The sequence below is a fragment of the Eptesicus fuscus genome, chromosome 24 (genome assembly GCF_027574615.1).
Source record: "Eptesicus fuscus isolate TK198812 chromosome 24, DD_ASM_mEF_20220401, whole genome shotgun sequence".
NCBI lineage: Eukaryota > Metazoa > Chordata > Mammalia > Chiroptera > Vespertilionidae > Eptesicus > Eptesicus fuscus.
Window position 1 is genome coordinate 195,817 of NC_072496.1, and position 25,497 is coordinate 221,313.

Genomic DNA, 25,497 nt, shown 5'->3' on the forward strand with positions numbered 1-25,497 from the left:
AGAGGGTAGCTGGAAGCAGGTCCTTTGCTTAGACGGAGCACTGGAGCCTGGCAGAGTCCCAGCTGGGTCGAGCAACACCCATGGTTCTGGAGGGCAGTGGCCTGTGGGAGAAGAGACTGCTGTGAGGACCCGAGGAGTGGAGAAGGCACCCAGGGAAGGGTGGAGAAAAGGAAAGGGAGGTATCAGTGCACGCCCCTTCTCAGCTTACGCACCCAGTTCTCCTGGGGAATGCACTCCCACCACAGCCTCTGCCCCTGCTTCCCCCACAGCTGTCAGAGTGCAGCCGCAGTGGAGTGGTTCCCACCCACGTGGCTCCATGGCCAAATATAGAAATGATTCAGCCAGCGGCAGGCTGCCCAGAGCCCTCCTGAGACCTGGGGTGGGAGAGAGTGAGGGGAGGAACCAGGGTCTCTGGCCCCACACTCTGGCCAAGGCAAGCACAGAAAGGGTTAAAGGGCTCTAAGAAGGGGTTAAAGGGCTCTAAGAAGGGGTTAAAGGACATCACAGGGCAGCTTGGCTCCCTGGAGAGGCTCCTTGGTGAGGCCCGGAGGGCACTGGGGCCCAGCATTCAGGGCAGAGGCTCTGGCTTGTCACCCCACCCCTGAAACCTGGCACACAGCAGCAGGTGTCCATTCTGCTTTCATGGCCAGATGATTCGAGGAAATCCAGGTGGATGTGGGGTGGGGCTGTCACTCTCCTGGGACAGGGCTAAGAGGTGGGGGCCCTGCTCAAGGCTTGGAATCTTCTCTCTCCATGTAACTGCCATTCTGGTGCTGTGTTAGCATGTACACAGCCTAGCTCTAGCAATGCCTTGAGCCTGGCACAGGAATGCCCAGTGATCAGAGCAAAGGAGCCAGCAGGCAGCTGGGGACTTCTCTGCCTGCAGCCAGCTTCCAACCTCCCTGCTGCTGCTGCAGGCCACCACCTGAGTCACTCTGCAGAGCTCCTGCTACCTGAGACGTGAGGCGCTCAGCAGAGCAATGCTCCATCAACAGTCTTCCTTCCTTCCCTCTCCCTCTCCACCTGGGAGACACAGGGACAGCTTCTGGTCCACCCTCAGGTGGCAGATGGGAGAGGACAGGCCACATGGGGGCCCAGTGTGAGGTCAGAATCCACAGGAGAACCAGAGAAGAGCCAAGCCTCGTCCACCCCAACCCACCTGCCATGCCCTCCCCCAATGTGCTGATGATCTGGGCAGAAACAGGCGCTGGGGGAGGCTGGGGAAGAATGTGGGCCTGGACCAGAGGAAGCTAGAGTGCCAGCGTGAGAACTAGAGGGCCAGTGGTTCAAGCAGGCGTGTGGGTATTGCCCACACATGTACAGAGGCAGACACAGAGCACAGAGACCTAGGACATACACACAGGTGGCCACGCACACGCTCCCAGACACACTCTGACCCGGGGGAGCCTGTCCCCAAGCTGACAGCCACCATGGAGGCAAAAAAAAAAAAAAGTAGCACCCTGGTCTGCACCTGCCCACCCCGCGTCCTTGCCCCCAGAACAAGAGCCCAGCTGCCGTCTCACTGATGCTACCAGCACCAGTGCCCAGGACCCCGCACCCTGGGTGCTCCATCTGTGAGGCTGAAAGGTCACCATGCCCCCACCTCCTCAAGCGCAGCATAGCCAGGCCCTCATCCCTCCCCTCCCCTCCCCCACGCCCACCCCAAGAAAAAATGAGAGCGCAGGAGAGGAGGCTGAGGTAGAAAGCATGCTGATCCCGGGCAGCCTGCAGGGAGTGTAGAGCGACCCACAGCTGGCACCGAGGAGACCACCTGGGTATCGCTGGGCTTCTCGCCACGTACCGAGGCCTCTGCTGTAAGACGGACCCCACAAGGCTTGCTGTGCTCCCTCAGAGGGATGAGGTCACGGATAACAGAGCTGGGAACAGCAGAAAGCACCCACGATGCCGAGTATGAAGCACCCAGTGGTGGGCAAAGGTGGGCCTGCGGGAGGTTTTACGGGTCCTTACAGGAAAGGCCTGGAGGCTCCCAGGCTGCCCACTGTGACATGCTGGCTATTTGGTCCAACTTGGCCTCCCCCCAAATCCTCCTGGTCATTCTGGCAACTGAGAAGCTAGCTTCGCTGCCACCAGCCCCTCCCCAGCCGCCCTCCAACCAGGGGCCAGGTAGCAACTCCATTTTCCCTGGCAAAATGCCATCATGTAGAGCCAGATGCCCTGCTGAGGGCACCCGCGGGGTCAGCAGAAGGGAGGCCTGGGACAGGGCCGCCTTTAAATAGCGCAGTTATCACCTCAGCCTAACAAAGCCTCAGCTCCTGCCCTCTCAGTAACACGCACAGGCCCTGATTCAGAGGCGAAAGCTGCCGCCCCCAAAGCAAGCATTTTTGGGGGATGGAGGGGTTGCCGGTGAGGGGTGCGGGCAGGCTGTAAAACAGCGGAAGAGGGCTCCAGGTGAGCAGGGCTGCGTGGGTGTGAGCAGGGAGGGGCTGCGGCTCATAAACACGGGACACGAAAACTCTGAGGTCTCTTGGGCTTCCCAAAACCTACCCCCATCCTTTCCCATCCAACGGGAGGAATGGGTACTTGGGTCCGATGTTCTGGCTCCCTGCTGCCCCACCAGATGGCAGGCCCCAGCACTGTGAAAGCGTGGCCAGGGCCAGGCTGCTGCCCCATGGAAGCCACAGGGCCAAGCCAAGCTACCAGTTGGTGCTCAAGTCTCAATGCCCATGAGTTGGGCCAAGAGGGGGCCTCAAAGCAAAGAGCTAAGAGGAAGGTCATCCTCCCAATTCGACTGCAGGAAATGGGGAGGGAGGTGTGACGCAGGAAAGTAACAATTACGATAGCAACTATGATTTACTCAGCTTTCACCACGCGCCAGGCATTGTGTTGTTGGTTGGCATATCTTTAACTCACTCCAGTCCTCACGATTCCTTGCGAGGACACGGAATTCTTCTTCCCATTTCAGAGACATGGGAATCGGGACTCACAGTCACATAACCACGTTTCCACAGTGAGGAAGAGGAAGAACTAGGTTCAAGTCCAGTCTGTTTGAGTCCATAGCGGGGCCTTACTCCTTCACCCCATGGCCTTTCTCAGGCCTCTCTGACCCTCATCCAGAGTGCCAGGGTGCTGCAGCCCAGGAGCAGCTCCCCCTCCCTGCCTGGGGGCAGGTCTCTGAGCAGCAGCCATCCTGGTCACTGATGAGGCCCCTGGGCCTATATCTGTGAAGCCCATCTCTCTAGCTGCTCCCAGGAGTTAGTCATGAGCCATCTTTCCTCAAGACTCAGCTGTACGACTGGTTGTGAGAATGTGTGTGTGTGTGTATGTATGTGTGTGTGTGTGTGTGTGTGGTCCTTAAATCCATGTGACTAGGAGAGGGAGAGGGGGGAAGGACGTGGATGAGAATAAAGGAGTGAAAATTCCATCAGTTGCACAGATTCTGGCCCAAACAAGGGCCAAGTATTTTGGTTCCACTACCGGCCTAGTGTGAGCTGAGGTCAAGTAACCGGGCCCAGCCCCCCTTCTACTTACTGCACCCATCAGAGCCTCATTGCAGGGTCTCCCAAGCCCAGGGCTCCACGTGCATTAGCAATGGTGGTGATCACCCCATGACCCCCCCGCCGAATGTCCACTACTCATGGACCAGCCCGGCTCTCCACCCCCAGCATCTCTCCTTTAAGCAGAGTCCTACTCCGTAGTAGCTGCTGGGGCCTCCACCATCCAGCGCTCACCCCACCCCAGCTCCCTTGCCTAGAACTCCGGGTTCCTGCTTGGAAGGGCTCTCTGAGGTCCTGCATGCTCACCGCCCAACAACCCTACAGCCTGAGCCCACTGTGTGCCTGGTGAGCCAGTAACCCAGCGAGTCCTCAGGCTCTGCCTGGCTTTGGAGCTGTACCTCCTCAGCCCAGAGCTCCTGCCCCACAGCCCTGTCCCCAGAGCATCCTCAGCTCCCAGAGATCCCTCAGGACATCAAAGGGCCTAGAAGCAGCCCCTACAGTTTGCCTCCGAGTACTTTTTGCTCTGATGACCATCCGAAGGGCCACGTTGGCTCCTATGAGCCAGTACCCTGTGCCTTCCAGAGCTAATTATAGGTCAGTGAGCCAGCAGGCTGAGGGGGACAGATGGTGACTTCCTGTGGCTGCAATGCCCACTCCTCCCCTCCATTCCTCCCAATTCTCTACCTGGGACCTGGGGAAGCTTTCCATCCTTCAGTCATCCCTACTCCGTACCAGCCCCTCCTCTCCAGCACACATACTCCACACAGCTCCATACCACATCATGTTTCCATAGCAACCCATCCAGGGCCTAAGCCCCAGGGGAAAGTATCCCTGGCATAGAGTGGCCACAGCTAGCTCCCTCACATCCTAAAGCCCTTTCGCCCCCAGCTCCCGGGCCCTGCTGAGCCTTCACCCTGCCTCACTGCCACCACAGCCTGACTGCCCGTCCTCTCCCCAACTCTCCCCATTATACCCAGAGGCTGTAAAAAGACCACAGAAACCCCTGGCAACTCTTTCCAACCCTAAGAGTTTAGCAATCGAGAGACCCAGGAGCCTGGCTCCCTGCCCTGCCTCCCCCCCCACCCCCCCAATGACTCCTTAGCACCCAGTTGCCAGGTCACACACCGGGGTCTGCCATCAGGAGGTGCCCAGACAGCACTGGCTGGAGGAGCTTCCCTTCCACGCCCCCTGCCCCCACACTCTGCTGTCTTCCAGAGCTGCAGTCCCCGCGAGGCCAGGTGTCTAGAGCATTCCGGGGAAAGGGGGGAAACAACCACTGGGATGTTCACCATCTCATTATTCTGAGATACCATGTGCCCCAGCAGCCTCCTCAGACCTCAGGACAAAGTCCTAGAAAACAGCCAAGGGACACCATTCAAGCTGCTCCTCCGGGCAGGCAGCTTCCCTGGGAGTGCCGGGCTGTTGATGGTAGGGGTGGGTGGGCTGGAATCCCACCCTGCGGCTCTGCCCTTTCCTAATCCAATAGCAATATGACAAAGTGGGGAGGGGCTGTTACGAGTGCCTACAGGATAACCGTGTGCCTTTCAACTGCCCCATGGCCCTAAATTGCCTTCAAAAGACCTAGCCCCCAGCACCATCTGCCATACAGTAGGTGCCCAATAAATGTTTGCTGAACAGAGTACTAAGTACCAGCTCCAGCACCTCGGAGAAGCCCGGCTAGTGGAGGGGCCGCATGGGGAGTGGGTCCCCACACTAAGCAGAGCCTCCCCTTAACCACTTGCTCACTTGCAGCAGCAGAGCAGCAACCCACCCCCTGCCCCGTAACGCACACCGCTGGTGCCTCTCCTCAAAGGTGACGTCAGCACCTAGTGGCACCTTGTCCTCCACCCCTTTCCGGCCCAAAGAAAAGCACCCACACGGGGTTCCAAGTCCTCCAACCGGACCGGACAGCTCTCTTCCCACCCACCCCCGAAAGCTGCAGGATCGGCCCTGGAAAACATACTGCGTGGTCGTCAGCTTGCACCCTCACCCTACCGCTCAGGATTCCAGCCCCGCCCTCTTCGCCAGTGGCGCCCACCTCGCCCCCACCTCAGTGGGACTCGGGCTGGCACTGCGCAGACGGGCATCCCAGGCTCAGTCTGCATCTGACAGTTGGAGGGTGAAGAGCTGGCGACATTGAGAAGGGCGCTGGAAGAGATCGGGAAGGTTGACGACCCCCGCCCCAGGAGAGCGCCAAGTCCTGAGCGCCTCTGGTGCCCCTGGTATCTTTGAAGCGGAGCTGGCCCAGGAGTTGAGGCGCTTCTCCGACTCTCCTGGGGTGGGGGTAGGGGAGGAGGAATGGGGGTGCAGCCCCTCCCATTTTCTCCAGACCTGCAAGCTTTGCCTCCGAGGTCGATAGATGAGCACAAACTCCACCGCCCGGCAGATTGTGCATCGCCCCCATGCTCACCCCAAGGGCACTGCACTGAACGGCAGGCCGGTGAGGGGTGGCGGCAGAGGGACAGAGGGACGGGCTGATGCTGAAGGCGCAGGAGACCCCTCCCCAAACTGTGCGAAAGCTGAAGGTGGAGACATCTACCCCCAATCCCGGCTCTAGACGCTCACCTGCCTGCAGTCCTCCAAGACCGGGCAGCTCGGCGAGGCCAGCAGCCCCCGGGTCGCGAGGCCCCTGGCTGGACTGAGCAGCTGCAGCCTCCCAGACACAAGCCCCGCCCCCAACAAGACCACGCCCCTGCCCGGGCACGTCCCGCCCCCACGTGACTAGAGGCCACTGCAGCCTCCCTGCGGAGCCCCACCCCAGGGGCGGGGCCTGCCGGCACCCTCAAGCCCGGCCCCGGCACGTGACCTGAGAGCAGCTGGGAGGCTGCGTGGTCTCAGCCGAGCCAGGCGGCGCGTCACACCCGCCCTCCCTTTGAACCACCCAGTCCCAAATCTAGCCACCTGCCCCCCAGATCGGCCTCCGTCCTGGCCTTGTCTGGTTTGTCACCTTTCACACCTGCTCGCTCGTGCCCATTTATTTTTCCTTTGGTCACACCCATTTTTTAGTGGAAAAACTTTAAGTCCAGATACATTTCCATAGTGTGCACTCAATTGTGTCACTTTGATCAACTCCAGCACTTGGTGATTGTTAACATTATAAAGACAGTCTCAACGCCAAAATTCCTGATGGACAAATTATAGTATTCTCTTCATTTTCCTGAACTGCTCCTTCCCCCGTCCCGTGTGGCTATTAATGCCTTTCCAATGTGGTTTGTGATGTCCATCCCTGAGCCTGCTCAGTCCTGCACAAGGCCGTGTGCACTGCAGACGTGTGAATTTTTATGTATTTGCACTATGTACATATTTACAGATGCGCACGTTCAATAAAGCAAGGCTGTAGTTGAGGTCAGTTGCATATATAACCTTTTTTTTTTCTTTCCTCTAATAAATTCACCACTTGGCTTAGTTTCCAGGTATCTTTTGTAGAATGTAGGAAAATCTGAATAATTGTGATGTATTTGGGGGGTGAGAAATGAAGCTAAATGTACGTTTTGTCTGACCATCAGAGAAAAATCAAGGTATATATTTAAGGAAGTGAAAATTACAAAACAGGTTTTACAAAGGTAGTCTCAAACCTTCTCTAGGTGGTTTGGGGGGTCTCATCAAAGGGAAATCCCTGAGACACTTCACATCCTTTCATTAATAAACACCAATCACCCTAGAAAAGGCAACTCAGCCATGTTAAGTGTTTGTCAACGCCATGCTGAAGCATCGTCTGTTTTGTCAATCATCATACCACAGCTTGATACAAAACCTCAGCAGCTGTCAGAACACAATAGCCAAATGCATTTCACTCCCCTTTTTAAAGGAACTCCTAAATGGGGGACATGAAATCCACCAGGAGAGCCCCCTTTAGTTCCAGGACCAGGGATCTGTGCTTCTCTTCTCTGCCTCAGGGGCAATGTTTACAGAGATGTGCAAGGTGCTTACGGTCTTGGGTTTTGCTTTTATCGTTCAAATGCCCCAATTCTGTTTTTGTGTGCACAGCTTTAATTCCAGCCTTGGTGTGGGCTAAGGTTAGCTGTCAGCAGAAGTATTCAGCAGATGCTCCCTAAGAACAGTCCTTAAATAGCAGGGGGCAGGGAGGATGGTAAGGAAAAAACAACACACTAATTTAGCAGTATGGTGACAAGGTTTTCCTGTCTAAAGAGTATCATCTTAACACCCACCTCATGGCAATCTCCACCTCATGTGGCAGGGGAGCAGGAGGCAAAAAGCAGCAAGATTATCTTGTTAGCAAAAACGAAACAAAACAAAAAAAGCATCCCAGTCAGGATGCCCTCCTCAGAGCACACCAGCTACAGCACGACCTGACAACGGTGCTTCTGCAAGAACGACACGGTGCCAGGCCGCCCGGGCGGAGCAGGAGTCACCGTGCCTGTAGTTCAGGACCCCGGTTTCGACAGGGGATGTATTTCTTAATGACCTTCAGTACAAGAAATGCCTTTCTAACAATTCAATGAAAATACCACCATCTTTCCTGTAATAAATTTCCTGGTTTGTTTTACATTTTACTTAAAAACATATTTAACAGACTCTTTCATCAATTTTATACAACTTCAGGTTGATTAGGGATAAGGCACACAAATACAATCAAATTTTTACTCACCTTTGACTTTTTCTATGTGCACTCTGCCTACTCCCCTTTGCCACCATCTACCACAAGAAAACCAAGAATAACCTTCTGTGGGAGAGCTGAGAGTCCTGGGTGGGAGTCCTGCCTACGTCACTGATTCTGTTTCCTCAACCACAGGATGAGAGCAGTAACACCTACCTTGCAGGACTGTGGAAATTAGAGATATTACATAAAGTTCCTAGTACAGGACCTAAGACACAGTCATTACTATTACTATTCTCAGCCTCATGCAAAAAAATAGCTAAAATCCCAAACTGGCAAAGTATTATTTATGTGATAAATAGCCAAAAATTATTTTTAAAGAAAGATACACAAGCCAATCTTATAAGATTCTGAAAACCCTGTCACCTGGTTTATTTCTGGAGAAGGGTCAAGGGAGAATATTCACTTGAATTTGAGGGGCAGCTAAATTGGAAGCAACAGTAGCAGCAATTCTATGCCTCTAAGGTTCCTCTGATCCATAGGGAATGCTTAAACTTCCTTGTTTGATTCAAGAGTCTAATTTTTTCCTAGAGCAAGATCATCCATTTTCATCAGGATAAAAGAATAAAGAACAACAAACTCAATAGCACCAAGTGTGGTTTAACACAGAAAATAGGGCCCCGTTTCTCCTTTCAGATGAAACTCTTACATTAAAATATGTTTAGAAGTCATGGTTGTTTTTCCTCTTGATTCAACCCTCCTCCCTCGCCCAGCAGGAGCCGCAGGAACCTGAAGAGTATGTGCATCACTAACCAGAGAAACAATCCAGCCACCCCTTCCACAGGACAGAACACAGGGACTACGCTCTCAGGGAGAACGGGTACTGAGGGTGCCACCAGTCAAAGAGTCGAACGCTGTGCACTGGGTCCAGGATCACTTGCACACCCTGCTCACTGCGCAGCTTCCGACCGCCGTGCACAGGAGTATCTTGGAACACCAGTCTCACTCGATGATGCCGCATGTCCGTGCTCACATTGATCGTAAACTGGGAAGGGAAAGCAATGACATTACATCCCATACCCACAGTGAACCACCTTGCTCCCCTACAGCCCCTCTGAAATGAGAGTCTAGAAAACATTTGCATTGGCAAGGCCACAGATGATCTCTGCAAAGATATAAGAAATTAAGAGTGATTTCATAAGTTCTGCTTAGCTGATATAGTATTTAAAGTAGGCTAAGGAATGCCTCTCCAACGGCTGAATAAATCAGGATATATGCACAAAGACTACCACCAAAGCCAACGTTTAAATACTGGGTTAGAGCTGGATGGCTTGAAGAGATTTTAAACAGATATTGTTGAGCAAGTGAAATCAAGATTCATAAAACACACCCAGATCCCGTTTTTTGTTTTCTTGGTAAAATACACCACAAAATCTCTAAATATGTTGATGCATGTGTAGGTCCACAGAGAACGATATGGGTATCAAGTACCTAGCGTATGACAGCTAGGTCAGTAACGTGGCCTACCCTAGAGAAAGGGGACACGTGCCTACAATAAGAGCAGCGTGGATGACATTACACAAAACTACTTCAGAGGGGCAGTGTGCACATGCACATATTAACAGACGCATTAAAGAACAATCCCCAAATGTAAACTGCAGTTGTAGATTATCAGAAGTCTGTCAATGTATATATGACTGCTTAAATTCTTTAAATGAATATGTATTATTTATTTTACCATTTAAAAAAAAGCTATATAGGGCTCACGTACGGCCTCATCCTTGTCCCTAGCAGGATAATGTTTCTCACATTAATGATCACTACAAAGGAGATGCAGAAACATTCCCTTTACTACAGAGAACAGAGATAAAATACTCTTCTCCAACATGCATAACTTCTACACAAATTTGTCTGTTCCTAATATACAAGTCTGCTTTCAGACTTTTTAACATCTTCATTAAAGATTTCTTCTTCAATGGTTAAACTTACAAATTTCTTTCAAAACCTAGGTACAGCTAGAGTCTGTGCAAGAGCGGAGGAGACACCCTGTCTCCACTTACCAGGGTGAATACCATCCCCATAACAATGGGAATAAAGATGAAATTGAGGGTGGTGACCTGCAGGAGGCAGCAGTCATGGTCAGGGTTGGTGTGAACATCTTGGTACTGAACAGGAGGCTGCAACCCTCCCACGCACTTGCTCTTTAATCTAGGGGACTGAGGAGAACGGAAAATCAATCTCACGGCTGAGACAACATGTTCATGGACAAGACTCCACCAATGAAAATTCTATGGCTCAACTGATGCTGTGAGACCCACGTTTCTGTTTTCTCCTCTTTTTCTATGTACAGGTTGGTTTCCATAGAGATCAAGAAAACCTGCCCTTTGAAAGGGGGGCACCTTTGGATGGGCAATGTGGCAGTGGGTGCAATGCTGCAGTTAGATGGTATTTCCTGCCACCCGGCAAGAAATGGAAACATACAGCTCTGTCAGAGGCTCTCCAATGTCTGGAAGACCGCAAACTCCCTGTGACCTGCCCACTGCAGACAACATGTGCTGCACAAAGGGGGGCCCGTGGCCTCCACTCCCAGGCATCCTGCATGGCTGTGCTCCTGGGCCCAGGACCCACTCTCTGCATTAACCTGTTACACCCTGTGTGTCTCTCACAGGAGAGTTCCCTCTTCGTTTTCTCTTCATGGCAGTATTACAGGTTTTGATGTGTATTTAATTTTAATAAGTCAACTTTATGCCTAGTTAAATTTACTAGAACAAGATATCTGAAAAACAAAGAGGAGATACAATTACATACCTGTTTTTTAAACTTGAAGTTGAATTCCCACATTGGTTCCTGTCTGCTCCCAACAATCTTTCGGCACCAGAAAAGTAAGCACTATAAGAAAAGAAAATCAACCAAAAATAAATAAAAGACAGAAAAGAAAAAAAATCAAAATAAGGCAACAAAAATAAATCAGCAGAACCCTTTCTGGTTGCCAGCTCTAATGCTGCGGGTTCACTCTGGCACAGATAGAGACCCGCCCCCCAATTTGACGCTGTGCAACATGAAGAGACAGTCCCGGGTCTACTCAGTCCAGAGAAGAGGGACCAATGTAAGTCAACCTCAGAGGCTGTGCAGCCAACCCTCATCTTTAAGGACAGAAACATGGTCTCTAGGGACTGGGGCATTCTCTGATTCAGCAGGCCACTCCACCATATTAAAACAGCCACCAGGCAAGATGGTATCCAAGGCAGGCAGAGAAGGCTAGCCCTAGAATCAACAGGAGCAAGCCACTCAGGACCCTTTGGGAGCCGACAGCCAGGGTGGACACTACAGAACTGGGCTGAATTCAGCACGCCCCTCGGTGAAGGCAGGCTACAGCTAAGTTTAAGCACAAGAAGTCAAGTACCTCCCAGGGGATAAGGGGTGGGTCGTCCGCCGTGCCAGCTGTCCTGCCCTTCAGACATGCCCTGTACGTCCTGATGTTCCATCAAAAATAATAGGCTTGGCTTTAAGGGGCAAACACTTCTGCTGCCATCACAACGGCTCCAGTGTCCCACACAAGCTATGCTACTGAAAAGAGAGAGAGGGAGAATCGTATACGAAAAGCTGGAGTCCGGGAACATGGGACCGCTCCTTCAGGCGTGCTGGCAGCTCCCTGAATGCCATGCGACTGTGGCTGTACAAGTGGCAAGGCCATGCATGGGACAGCTGCCACTGCAGGTCCCACATCCTCTTCAGAAGATCTCTAACAACAAGGCACAGAAGAAGCAGCCAGGTAGCCTGGGCTTATTATCTGGGTTAAACATTAGCGATCATTCCACATTGCCTTTTAAGAGTCCACTTTTAAGAATTACTAGGCGGTTCTAAGAGAGTGAAGACACAGGTCCTTTAGGACTGGGCACTGGAGCCGCTACGATGTGTCAGCACGAGTTTGCCCGATGCTGCTCTGCTTCCAGCAACCGACCTACCGCTGGCTGGTCAGCGCTGGGGCGATGCCCTCTTCATCATAGTTAGTCTGACCCTATCACTATTCAGGAGGGTGTGGGGGACTGTAAACGTGACACAACACACTGTCCACTCACATTACAAGCAGAAACAGCTGCTGGGTGAAATTCTACCCCAGCCCTGTATCCATCAGCTGGCGTGATATTAAACTGAGCTCAGCTCATGGCCCTGACCACCTCCATTTGCAACCCTGGGAGGAACCTTGATAAATAACCTTGAAATCAGCAGAACCTTTTAATCAATATGTATCAGGTAGAATATTATCACACTTGGGCTACACTAGGAGAGAAGAATCATTGTACCATCCAAAGCATAAAAACAAAATACAAAAGAGTAGGAAGTGCTATAGAACACCAGATTTTGTCTAAGCTGAGAATAAAAATTACCTACAGACTCAATATTAGTTTGCGGGGGGGGGGGGGGGCATCAACTGGCCTGAATCACAGTATCTGCCATACAAGCCCTGCGGACAAAGGTGTGTTCACTAGGCATGTCGTTGTGAGGAGAGAAGGAAGAGCACGGACCAGGCTAACACACCTACGTACAAGTCAGAATGCCAGCAGATGCTAAAAGAGCAGGTCCACACCAGGACCCTAAAGCAGGTCAACAAAAAGGGAAACCCAGATGGCAGTGTCCCAACAGAAAGAGAAAACCAGTAGGCTGTGCGTGTTCTACCTCCGCATCGTGATTTAAAACACTGAGAATTTCAGCTGAGACCTACCACGTGAGTGTGTTCTTCCTATCCCAAACCTTCAAAACCATCTAACGTGAACGTAATGCATGAAAGTAAGGTAAAGAGAATGAGGAATATGATAAAAGCATAAGGAAGCCAGGCCGGCATAGCAGGGACGTCTTGGAGACGGGAAAACCCTGAGCCCTGGAAGTTCACGTTAGTCACCAGCAGCCTGGTACCCGCAGGCCTAGCCCCCACCCCACCAAGGAAGCTAGAGACAAGCCACACGAACAGGCCTGCCACACAAGAGCCCCACGCTGATTCTCACTTACTTTGGAATTCTTCAATGTGCTGGGCGTGCTTTCTGGAATGGCTGGGTTTTTGGAGATTCGAGCAGTGAAGGGCTCGTACATATGGTACAGAGATCGGATCACACATGCCCGGAGGCAGCGCAGCTTCTCCATGGACTCTGGGCGCAGGCGCAAAGGCAGAGAGGCATCCAGCGTGTAGTGCCTGAAACACGACACATTACTCCTACCAACGTGTGGCCTGTCTCTCCTGCTCCAGGTCAGTCTCCTGTGACTCCTGGTCTCAGTGTGACTTCGCTCTCATACACACACACATCACCATCTCTTCACTTCTCAGCTACTTTTGCTTCTTTGCTATGTGAAACTCAATTTACATATGCCTTATAATCCTATACTTCTCCATCCTTTTTAAAATTTCTAATTATCTATATTTCACCCTAAAAAAGGGAAAGTCTTAGCTTTGCTAGGAGTACCAGATACTTCAGACCCTGTCCAGAAGGGATACCAAGTTCTCTGCTTCCTTCCCACCACATTCTCACTGACAATTCCTAACCTCACTACACTTCTGTACCCAGTATCAAGAACTAGCCCTCTTACTAGTCACACTGTTCACCCTCTCCTCACCCCTACAAGTGTATGGAGGGCAGCATAAGAACAAAACTATATGGTACTTCAAGACGACCAGCAAATATAAGAAACTAATCTAGTTGGAAAGACAAACAGGTGGGCATCTGAAGCTTTTGAAAATTCCAGCTAAGACAACCCCCCGAGGAAAAATCAAAGACAATTCTTCTAAAATGTGAAGCAACACTTTTGCTGCAAATGGATACTGGATGAGGGGAGGGGCCAACCACAGGGAAGACGGTTGCCTCGATGAATTAATAATACAGATTTTAAATGAGGGTCTCAAGGAACCCAAAGCCAGGCTCACACCAGGCCTGGAGTAGAGAAAGTGCAAAGGTCACCATCCCAGGAGCAGTTTCACATCACAAACGGCATGAAATCAGCTACACAGACAACAGGGAGCTCCCTGTGGCCGCACCTTCGGTACAACCTGGTCCAAAAGGCAGCAGTGCAAGTGACAGTCCAGGCATTCTTACAAATCAGGGAAAAATTCACAATGTCCTCAGGACGAATGTAGGAGGCCAGCAACAGCCAAATATCCATGGGGTACTCTTCACCCCCAGCCCCATCCAGGTCTTCTGAAACAGAAAAAAGTAACTATAATCTCTGACCTTTCCTTTAAAAAAAAAAAAACACAACACACACAGAGTCTTAAAGGTTTCAAGTGTACATTTCTAGGATACATGACCTGTATATTGCACTGTGTGCCCACCACCCATAGTTAAATCACCTTCCATAAACTCTGACCTTCTATTACACACATATCTAAAACCCCCAACACTTAGATTCTCCTGGGTCTTGCACAGCTAAGAAAAAGGTTTAAAGGTACAAGGGAGCCTCTCAAACTCATCACTTCTTGCTTATTCCAGCTGCTGGAAACTTTTGCTTCCTGTTGCCCCAGTGAATAGGTCTCATTTTTAAGGCATTTATTTAATAATTATTTATATGTTATTTTGAAGTTTTCAAAGTAATGTTGCATACATTAAATCATTCAATTCTGGGCTAATCCTAAATAAATTAGGATTTAGCTAACCTTTAGCTCAGACCTGTCATAGAACTATCCAAAAACCAGATTTCTTCCTTCTCTTTCCTGGGCAAAAGCCCCTACACCACCTCCCTCCTGCTGCCTCGGCTTTTCTAGGTAATTGCTCCCAGCAGTTCTTTGACTCAATCAGGTTCTTGAGTTGAGTTCCTCATATCAGAGACCAAGGCCTCTAAAGAAACATCCTCTTTTCTGGTTCCTATCCTTTCTTGCAATCATTTCAGGCTCCGTCTACCATGTTTGGGCCCCACCTTGTATCACATTACATCGCTCTCTGAAAGAGAGGACACCAGTATTTCCTCCCCTGAGACGCATCAGAACTTTTACGAAGCAGAGTGCTATTAAAAATTTGTCTTCAGGGTCAAAATTCAGTCATTATTAAAGAACTGTGTTTTAAACATAATTATTAAGAAATTTCAAAATGTCGAAATGGAATCAGTAAAGAAAAGCTTCATGGTATGTTAAACCCTGTCCCACTCCTGAGATCCAAACTCGGATTCTCTACTGCAGTCACCACACACAGGACGAATGAACCAAAAGAGAGCAAGCTCTGTACCTCTGTGCCTCTTGCTCTTCTTTTTTCTGGAGACGGGTCTCTCATGGATGCTCTCCTCCTGCGCATCCATCTCGTCACTGCTGTCCGTGACATCGCAGGGCTCACCAGCCCCAGAGAGAGCTTCCACCGCGGGAACCTGAGAGGCTTCCAAGCCGCAAAGAGATTTTACTAGAAGGAAATAAGGAAGGAGTGAGAAGGCAGAGTCCCATCCAGAGATACAAATGGCTTAGGCAGGATATCAGCATCCATGAGGGGGGAAAAATAAAAGGAATAACCAGCATGAGAGTCTGCTGAAGAAAGCTGAGACTAAAAAGGAAGAAAATTAAGCATTTTAAATTTTTTAAAAAACTGGAAAGCAACGGGCAAATGGACTCCTGAAAAGTGCCAACTTCAGAGGTGAAGAAAAAGGGAGTGCATTGTTCTCCCACTATAAACTGCACGGGCTAAAACTAAAGGCGAGTGCTGTTCTCATTTGCATAAATTCTGAGAATCAGCGTTTAGCGTTTTGAGTGGCGCTAAATCCAGTTTAATCATGTTCTTGAGTTGGAGATAGTAGGTGTCATAAAAACACAAGTCTCAGTGGTTGAGCGAGACCTATGAACCAGAAGATCATGGTTCGATTCCCGGTCAGGGCACAGGCCCGGGTTCCGGGCTCGATCTCCAGTGTGGGGCGTGCAGGAGGCAGCCGATCCATGATTCTCTCTCATCATTGATGTTTCTCTCTCTCCCCCCCCCTTCCTCTCTGAAATCAATTAAAATATATTTTTTAAAATACACAAGTCTCAAGGATATGTAAGTACAAAGCTTGAAAGTAAGAGAAACAGGGAAGAAGGAAAGAATATACTTCAAGGTTCTTCCACTAGAAGCAAACGGCAGAGCTCGTGGAGGACGCAGCAAACTGCAGGAAAAAGACTAACCAAGAAGAAGGAAGTGGAAGCTACAGAAGAGCACACAGAGGGGTCTGTGATGCAGAGACGGACACCAGACTTTGCTGCTGCAGAAAGTGCTCGCGCTCCCGGCTCACCGGCGCCCGCCCTGGAATCTCTGGAGCAACCCCGAGGAGAGCCAACTCGTTTACGGAAGATGCCCAAAGGGCTGCAAGGAAAACACTGATGGAGCCCCAGGATCAAAACGCCCAGTTCCGCGGCCCGGGTCCGGAGGGTCGTCGGCAGCCTACCTTCCTGCTGAACAGCATTGGCGACGGCTTTCTTGACTCGTCCGGACCTCACGACGGCCGGGTCCGAGTTGGCATAATCCGCCACGGTCACTGAAACAAGCATGACCCTCAGAGGTGGCGGCCTCCTCCCTTCAGCGTCCCCCCGCCGGCCCCGGCCGCCTCCCCCACCCCCGGCCCCGGCCTTCCACCGCCCGGCCCCTCGCTCACCACGACCCGAGCAGGCGTCGTGGGCCCGGAACTTGAGTCGCTTCCCTCGCTTGGGCATGGCGGCCGAGTCGGGGCGAGGCCGCCCTAGCGGGCCGGGACCCCGGGCCATGTTCTGGGCCCCAGAGCCGGCTCCGGGAGCCGCGGGACAGCGCCACCCGGCTCCGTGGCCATCCCGCGCCGCAGGACGCCGCTCTCGCGATGACTCATCAGGGCTCTGCGTCGCACCGGCGCTACGTCCTCTTTGGACGCCAATCAGCGCCAGTCGTGGTGACGTCAACATCCAGCGCCGGGGTTGCGCTGTCGGGGGCCCTGCGGGTCTCCGCGATTTGTACCCTTTACGGAGAGATTTTCCTGTTCTCAGAGAGATTGCCACCGTTGGCCAGTTCTGTTGCCTCTCCAGATGTTAACCAAAGATTACTTCTGACCATTGGGTTCTTGATTTTTACCTTTTGTTTTTGTAATTGACTCGGTGTTTTACATTGAACATGTATCGTATTTATACTTGGGGAAGTATCAATAAAACTGTTTTCATTGGGAGAGAAATGTGGCGCAGTTAGTCCACAGCCTTGGATCTAGGTCAGAAACCCGGGAAGCTGATAGCAGGACTTCCTCACCACTTCCTGGGGACCCTCACTGAGGACTGTGCTAGGTGTGAGGTGGCGTGGTCAGGAAAACAATGGTTGTCAGGGAGGGTGTCATCTGAGAGCAGTGACCAAGTTTGTCTTGTCTCGGAGGATGCATATTCTGCCCCATCCCAGCCTCTCCACTACTCCCAAACATTACATTTTCTTCTGTTGACTTTGGGGAAAGTCCTGAACACTTGGGAGTGTGGAGTTGAGTTCCTGTGTACCCAGAAAGAAGAAATCTGAGATGGAACTACAGCTCCAGTCAAGGTGATACATGATTTCCTTGATGCCTCTTCACAAGCCCTGGGGGAACGAAGGTGCCTCTCAGAAAGGGAGATGGTCTCTTGGACCTCTTAGTCCCAATCATAGATCCTTACCCTTTGCACTCGCTTGCTTTTTTCGATTCCTTTATTCTACTGCTAACCGTGTCGAGTCACACTGGACATCCGAGTGCAAAGGGTTAATAAGTGCCTGTTAGGTTCTCCAGAGAAAACCAATAGGATATATAGAAAAGAGAGATTTATTATGAGGGACTGTCCCATAAAATTATGGAGGATGAGCAAACCAAGACCCATGGTTTGCTGTCTATAAGTTGGAGGCCCCAGGAAAATTGCTGGTGTAGTTTCCAGTCCAAACCTGAAGGCCTGAGACCAGGGGATCCGATGTCTGAGAGCAGAAGAAAATGGATGTCCCAACTCAAGCAGAGAGTGACCAGCACACGCATCGTGGGAATCCCAGAGGAAAAGAGAGAGAAAGGGGCAGAGAGAACAGTTGAAGAAATAACGGCTGAAATCTTCCTGAATTTGACATATAAACTTCCAAGAACTTCAACAAACTCCAAGTAAAATGAACTTAAAAGACCCACACCGGGCCACATAATCAAACTTTCAAAACAAAGAGAGAATCTGAAAAGCAGTGACAGAGAGGAGTAATCACATACAAGGGATCCTTAGTAAAATCATCAACAGATAAGAAGTTGAAAACGGCCCTGGCTGGGAGCTCAGTTGTTTAGTGTCCTCCTGATACACCAAGGTTGTGGCTCGATTTCTCCCTCTCCCATCCGGACACATACAATAATCAACCAATGAATGCATAAATAAGTGGATTATGCCAACTCGGACCTCCCTCTCTAAAATCATTTTTTAAAAGTTATTTCTTTATTTTAAAAAAATTTGAAAACATGTTCATTCAATAACTGTCCATAAATATTTATAGCAGTTTTGTTCATAATTGCCCAAACTTGAAGGAAACCAAGATATCTGTCAGTAGAATGGATAAATGAACTGTGGTGCATTCATATAATGGAATATTACTCAGTGCTAAAAAGAAATAAGCTATCAAGCCATGAAAAGACATGGTCATATCTTGAATGTATATGACTAAGTGAATGAAGCCAATATGCAATAGCTACATAGTGTATGACTCCAACTATATGACATTCTGGAAAAGGCAAAACTATGGAGACAGTAAAAAAAGATGAGTGGTTGCCATGGGGTTGGGATGGGAGGGATGAATAGGCAGAGCTCAGAGGATATTTAGAGCAGTGAAAATATATGTATTATAATGATGGATACAAGTCATGTCCAAACCCTTAGAATGTACCACACCGAGAGTGAACCCTAATGTAAACAATGAGCTTTGGGTGATGGTGTGGACGTAGGTTCATCAGTTATAACAAACGCACTAGCTTGGTGAGTGGTGGTGATAATGACGGAGGCTGTGCATGTGGGGGTAGGGGGTATATGGGAAATCTCTATACCTTCCTCCAATTTTGCTGTGAACCTAAAACTTCTCTAAAAAAATAACCTTTTAAAAAACAATGATATTTATATATTATTTATACAATCATTTCTTGATTCACAAAACACATTACTGTCAGCCCTTGCCAGTTTAGCTCAGTGGATAGAGCATCAGCCTGCAGACTGAAGGGTCCTGGGTTCGATTCCGGTCAAGGGCACATGCCAGGGTTGCTGGCTCGATCCCCAGTGGGAGGCATGCAGGAGGCAGCCAATCAATGATTCTCATCATGGATGTTTCTATCTCTCCCTCTCCTTCTCCCTTCCTCTCTGAAATCAATAAAAATAAAAATAAAATTTAAAGAAACACACATTACTGTCAAATGGTAACTTTTCTCACAGTGTAAATGCAGACATCTGAGTGCACACCCATGGTCACAGATGAAGAAGCCGCTGTAGGTCCTCCCCACCGGCACCATGGCACCATGCGAGATGTCCTGTGCATGCTCCTCTCTGCTGCAGCGGCACTGTTCTCAGTCTTCTTCTTCATTAAAGAAAACCCTTTTGACACTACAAGTTTCCTCTCCTTGGTGAGTACCAGAAGCTGTGGGTCGGGCAAAGTTGAAGTCCCTGGACTGAGAAAAAGGAGACACTATCTAAGTGTCCGTCTGTGTGCAACTGTCACTAACATTGTAGACACTCAAAGGAGAAAGATAATAAAGCCTGAGGACTCAACATACTTTTCTTTGATGGGGAAATAAAGGAGGTGGCACTCTGGAAGAAGGAATTCAGGGTTGGGAAGAAATTACACTTCTTTCCTATGGTTTCAAAGTTACACATTTTATCCCCGTTTTATTCCATAGGACGCTGAAACTCAGAGAAGTTAAGTCATTTTTCCAAGCCAAGAAAAACTGTAAGGGGATGAGAAATTTCACCAGAACCCAGAAAAGAAAAAAAAAGGGTGGGGGGCGGAGAATGAACTTGAAGGGTGAAGAGTTTAGACTGGGGCATTGCAATGGCATCACTGTCTCTTCTCATGCCTAGCACATGCTTTGCCCTTCATGGGATTAAGTGACCCACATCAGACTAGTCAGAGAGATGACTGTGGGGGAAGAATGGCGTGGACTGAGACCATCTCCTTCCCTACATGTAACCCGGGTCCCTTCACCCCAGGACCCATAACCTGTACAAGAATCTCCAGGGTAGAACTTTATCAGAAGATAGGGAAGAAACTGAGTTGAGCCCTGAGCAACCTGCCTGTATCCTGGAGATGTTTTATTATGTGATGCAGAGCAGAACCCACCCAGCCATTCTTCTCAAAGGGCAAGACTCAGAGCTGCAACTTACTCTCTTCTCAGGAGGAAAAGGAGCTGGTAGCTTGGCAGAGAGCCCGGATGCAGCTTAACCCTGGTAGAACACGCCACCTGCAAACCTTCAAAGTTATGCAGAAAAACTCAGAACCACTCGAAAACGTGAACTCCTATATCTTGATCGGAGCCCCTCCTAAGAAAAAAAGTGAGTGTGCACAAGGGGTCTAAGACCATGAAGGGGCAGGACAGGCAGGTGGAGAGCAGGGACCTATGACATCTGACACAGTAGACCACTCTCCTGTCAACACTCTCTCCGGTTGCTTCCAGGATCCCAAGCTCTGGTTTTCCTCCAGCCTCACTCACAGATCCTCAGTGTCTTCTGCTGGTTTATCTTCTCTCTCCAGCATCTAGATGTTGAGGTGCCCAAAGCTCAGTCCTTGTCTGGACTGCCTTGGTGACCTCACCCAATCTAACAGCTTTAAGTACCATCTATAGGCCAATTACTCTCAAAACACAGCTCCAGCTAGATCTGTCTGTGGTCCTCACTGACCCCTGCAGTGTCCTTTTCCCGCCATGGTAACCATGCTGGCAGCTGTTGCTAAGATCTGTGTCTAGACAACATGTGGCCTCTGATCTGTCAGCTCAGTCGGACTTTGTTATTCCCCCTGCTCGGCAAGCTCCCCTTTGAGACTGGACCCTCCTGAGGTCGGACTATGACACTCATTGGATCCTCATAAGTTGCAATGATAAGAAAAAATAAACCTTAACACAGAATAAGCTTTTTCTGATGCAAACAGTTTTAGAATTCAAAGGGCAAGACTAAGCTATTATGTTAATAAAATACAGTTAAGTTCAAGGGGACTGAAGAACGTTGGCCTTAATTATACAAGAACTCTGCCCTGGCTGGGTAGCCCAGGCCCATTAGAGTGTCATCCCAATATGCGAAGGTTGCAGGTTCGATCCCTGGTCAGGGCACATACAAGAAATAACCAATGAATGCATGGATGAGTGGAACAACAAATCAATGCTTCTCTCTCCCCACTCCCTCTCAAATCAATAAATTTAAAAAACAGTAACACAAGAATGCTGAATAAAGAAAAACTACTTTTTTCTTTAAAATTACATGCTTTTTATTTTTCAATTAGCAATAATCCCACTTTATATAAACCTCGCTGGCTATGATGCTGTACTTTTTTAATTAAATGCGCTATGAAGTATCAGTATGAACTCATGATGGTATTTTATCTCTTTAGAAATATATATATTTTGGCTCTATCCAATGGCCTAGAAATGAGCGTTTGTTACATAAATACTGTTTTCCACTGAAAATAACCAGGCTGATTCCAGGTCCAAGGCAGGAAATGTCTTATCAGATAGTAAGGAAGCCTTTAAAAATGACTAAAGTCGTATCAAAAAGACTCAGGATCCAACTTCAACAGGCTGTTTGACAAAGATAGGACAATTTGAGCCTCAATAGGATCAAATTTCAGTGGTTTGAAACGTGAAATTCGTGAGTTTATACAGATGCCTCTCCAGGTCTCAATGTCACCTTCAGGGAACCACACCCAGGGCTTTATCCTAGAGGCAGAAGCCACGTCAGCTCTGCCCTCTCCTCCTGCTGCTGCCTAGGGTTCTTGCTCCAGTCCTGGGGTTTCCTCCAGCCCAGGACTCACCCATAGGCTCTCCCCAGGCAGACCTTCCACTTTACTTAGAAAATCGTAGCACTTTGCCTGCGATGGATGTTGCCACAGCCAGCCCCTCAGTGGTCAGTGGTCCAGTGGTTCTGGAAGCAGTCCTGTGACCGATTTATCCAGGTGACCATCCCAGGGCTCATACCTTTCGTTTGGTGGCTCGAACTTAGAATTCCTCTGAGGCTTTCAGTATGAAACTACATCTGTGCATTTGTTTTCTCTGTGTGTCTTCTGAACTATGAATTCTTCTATTTAGACTTTTTCACCACCCCCATTCCATAGTCTCTATCTTCTAGGAATTCTGCAAATATTACAGTTCTCTAATGGCAAGCTTTCTGGTTTTTCAGTGGGACTCTGGTTGAGGAGACATAAATGCAAATGTTTTTAGTTTATCATCTTTATTTCTCCAACAATAGTTTCTCAAAGGTAATGATTTTTTTTTTTAATTCACAACTTATGACCAGATTATTAACTCCTAACATAGTCCATTCGTGGGCTTGGGGGAGAAAATGTACAATAACCATAGGAAGACATTAAGTTGGTATATGGAAAGATCTGCGAGTATTACGACCTCACCCGTAGCAACTATGTTTCTCACTTCTGTAAGCTGACAAAAGTCCTCTCTTCTTCCCAACCTTAGAACTGCTGACCATAGGGATTTCCTCAGGGCTGCATACTGAAGGGAGCAACCTCGTGGACACCCTGCAGTCTCTCTTCTTTGCTTCCTCCTCATCCGAGCGGAAACACTTCACGGTTCTGGTACACCTAGCGGGTCCTGACCCCAAATGGCTTGTTCAGATGATCTACAACCTCTCCACCATGTTTCAACCACACATCCAGGCCAGAGAGCTGGTGGTGATCACGACTCCTCTCACCAGCTACCTTCCTTTGAAAGTGACCTTTGATGACCCTCCTGGCCACACAGCTGTCCACTCCAAGCAAAACATGGACTATGCCTTCCTCATGAACTTTGCCACCCAGCACTCCGACTACTTCCTGATGATCGAAGATGATGTGAAATGTGCCCCCGGATTTGTCACCCAGATAGCTACTGCAGTATCGGCCTGGGCAAACAGACCCTGGCTGACTCTGGAGTTCTCCCCGATGGGCCTCACTGGCAAACTCTTTCGAACAGGAGACCTGCCCCGCTTTGTTCACTTCCTTCTCCTCTTCTACCGAGAAATGCCCTGGGGCTGCCTCCTCTCCCATTTTCAGGACCTCGTGCAGCACACATCAATTGAGTTCCTGCCCTCCCTCTTCCAGCACGTGGGCAACTCCTCCTCCTTTGAGGAAGATGACACTGGCTCTCCCAGCAACCCTGCTGCCTCCATCCACACCAGCCTGAAGGTTGCCAACGACTCGGTTCCCTCACATGCCTACAGCCTGGACGAGACTTTCTTTTACACCAAGTCGGCTGAGCCGGGCAGCCATCTGACTGTGGTTTTGGAGGTACCCGCCCACGTGTCCCGAGTTCAGGTGCTGACTGGCGCTGACCCGAGAGGCTGGAATCAGCTGGAAGAGGGACAAGTAGAACTGGGCTATGACTCTACAAACAGGGTCAGTGACTGTGACGACTACACTCTGCTGGGGCTGGTGGTGAATGGCGTCCTGAACAAGCAGGTACTATCTCCCACGTCTGGGAAGAAGGTGAAATGTGTGAGACTGCTTGTGACAGCCGCTGCTCCCTCCGGAATAGTGGTCAGGCACATCCACCTCTGGACCAAGTGAGGTTTAGGTGGTAAATGGAGAAGCCACCAGGAGTGCTGGGAGTGGTCAGATTGGAGGTGAGAGTCTACAGAGGTTAAACAAACAAAACATTAAAATATTGAACTTGGGTCCTTTCAGGATTGTTCATTCAGAAGAGGTGTGTGTTGAAAGGCAGAGTGAAGGTCACGTGCTCTTGGTCCCACTGGTGGACAAAGTGGCTTGTTAAAAGCCTTCCTTGTTTACTCACCAGAAGGTCTACCATTCGGAATTCTTCCCTTGGAGCAGGAACACCAGACTCGCAGAAACAGCAGGCGCACGTGGGTAGGACTGATTGATGCTCACATCACATGACAGGACGGGGGTCTCTCCACCAGCAGAAATGGACTCATTAAAGGCGGAACTTCCTGTGTGGCAGGAAAGAAACACAACTGTGTGCTCTGTGGTCTCATTTCCCATAAAAGGTGGTCATTCAATACACACTATTGATCCCTTTACAGTCAGGCAGAGTCCTCTTCTCCATGGTGACCCAACATGTCAGGTATTCCTTTTCAAATAGCCTCCAAGTTACTGAAACTCTTTTGTTCTGATCTGTGATAGCTCCTGTCCAGCAGTCTTATCTCTGGGACTATAAGGTAATATAGGTTTCTGATAGGAAAACCTTTGGATATTTTACTAACTTTTTTTTTTAGTTCAGTTTGGCTATGAGATCTTTATTTCCAGAAAAATCTAAGTCCTGAGCTCAGCTAATGTGCAGTGTCTAGTTTTCACTAGCTTGACTATAATCCATGAAGGCAGGGAGAGGAGAAAAGGAAAGGAGAGCTCTAAGAGGGATATTTGGGAAGAACCCAAATCAAAAGCCAGGAAGTGTATCCCAATGAGCTGTAATCCAAGTAGATGCAGGAGCCGGAGAGCCTGGAAACAGGATGTGGGATAGAAACAAGGAGAGGGGTGGGGGGACCAAATAAGGGCAGGAGGGAGAAGCTCTGAGCATCAGGCAGCCACAGGATCCACCACAGTGTTGGTGGCAAGGCCACGCTCTCCACAGAATGGTCCCAGCTGGTGGAGAGCCCGTTCTGGCAAGATGGAGGGTGCCTCTGACAGGTGACCTCAGCCTGTTTAAACTCCCAGAACCACACTGCAGTCTGGGGCTTCCTGGCCAAGCCTTCCTTTGTCACCTCCCACCCTTGTCAGACCTTGACGGCAATCTGAAGCCTCCCCCTGCCTCCTCCCCTCCACCAATGAAGCTCTGGGATGTATGATCCCATGTTCCTGCCAGCAGCTGGGCGGGTGTGAACTCACACAGGGGTGCTCAGAGTGTTCTGGGGAAATGGACAGCAAGGTGAGGATGTGGGACTGGCTTCCTCATGATACTCAGGTAGCTGTGGAAATAGACGTTAAAACAGGTTAACAGAACAGCATCACTGTGGGTAAAGTAGGTAGGGAGATGGCAACCACAAAAGGTAAAAATGGAGGGGAAGGAGGTTGAGGACAGTCACCCCAATAATTCAATCCCTTGCCTGGTTCTGGAGCTCGGCCCATTTTCAGGCCCATGTGCACTGATGGAAGAGGTGGGCAGGTCCCTAGAAGGAAGGTCCCTGAGACACAAATCCTGTAAGATTCCCGACACCCCACCACCACCACCACCACAGCGCCTTACAGACATGTACTTGGGTAGCTGTAAACTGGGGAAAGGGAAACACCCACACATTTAAGGAGGTCACCAGTTCGATTCCCAGTCAGGGCACATGCCCTCTAACTGGATATCCTGTGACATGGAGGGTTCCTCCAGGAGCCGTATGGGGCCCTCTAATAGGGAAGGGATCAC

At 49.8% G+C, this 25,497-nt stretch overlaps 2 protein-coding genes across 5 annotated transcripts; one reads left to right on the forward strand and one right to left on the reverse strand.

The window, feature by feature from the left end:
• Window positions 1–6,957: 6,957 nt before the first annotated feature.
• TMEM183A (transmembrane protein 183A) lies at window positions 6,958–16,823 on the reverse strand. Of its 4 annotated transcripts, XR_008555356.1 has the most exons (9): window positions 16,603–16,783; window positions 16,396–16,485; window positions 15,219–15,386; window positions 14,039–14,198; window positions 13,021–13,201; window positions 10,822–10,902; window positions 10,074–10,229; window positions 8,065–9,058; window positions 6,958–7,518 (listed from the first exon to the last, which is right to left on the reverse strand). XR_008555356.1 is itself a non-coding variant. In XM_008159964.3 (8 exons), the coding sequence occupies exons 1-8, from the start codon at window positions 16,709–16,711 to the stop codon at window positions 8,873–8,875; spliced, it is 1,131 nt and encodes a 376-aa protein (XP_008158186.1). In that variant the 5' UTR covers window positions 16,712–16,823; the 3' UTR covers window positions 6,958–8,872. The 4 variants fall into 4 exon arrangements, 3 of the variants coding, with proteins under 3 accessions (XP_008158186.1, XP_027992747.1, XP_027992750.1); XM_008159964.3 differs by having other exon boundaries at window positions 6,958–9,058; window positions 16,603–16,823; XM_028136946.2 differs by having other exon boundaries at window positions 6,958–9,058; window positions 14,039–14,195.
• A 526-nt stretch (window positions 16,824–17,349) lies between these two features.
• On the forward strand, window positions 17,350–23,693 carry LOC129148300 (alpha-1,3-mannosyl-glycoprotein 4-beta-N-acetylglucosaminyltransferase-like protein MGAT4E). Its single transcript, XM_054713147.1, has 4 exons — window positions 17,350–17,495; window positions 19,367–19,554; window positions 20,323–20,479; window positions 22,606–23,693. The coding sequence occupies exons 2-4, from the start codon at window positions 19,372–19,374 to the stop codon at window positions 23,691–23,693; spliced, it is 1,428 nt and encodes a 475-aa protein (XP_054569122.1). The 5' UTR covers window positions 17,350–17,495; window positions 19,367–19,371.
• Window positions 23,694–25,497: the final 1,804 nt, after the last annotated feature.

Coding starts and splice junctions, on each gene's coding strand:
- LOC129148300 (XM_054713147.1), top strand. CDS start 19,372: ATGCAGACATCTGAGTGCACACCCATGGTCACAGATGAAGAAGCCGCT. Junction 19,555..20,322: donor CTACAAGTTTCCTCTCCTTG/GTGAGTACCAGA, acceptor CTCTCTTCTCAG/GAGGAAAAGGAGCTGGTAGC. Junction 20,480..22,605: donor AGCCCCTCCTAAGAAAAAAA/GTGAGTGTGCAC, acceptor TCCCAACCTTAG/AACTGCTGACCATAGGGATT.
- TMEM183A (XM_008159964.3), bottom strand. CDS start 16,711: ATGGCCCGGGGTCCCGGCCCGCTAGGGCGGCCTCGCCCCGACTCGGCC. Junction 15,387..16,395: donor CAATGCTGTTCAGCAGGAAG/GTAGGCTGCCGA, acceptor ATTTCCTTCTAG/TAAAATCTCTTTGCGGCTTG. Junction 13,202..14,038: donor TGGACCAGGTTGTACCGAAG/GTGCGGCCACAG, acceptor GTCGTGTTTCAG/GCACTACACGCTGGATGCCT.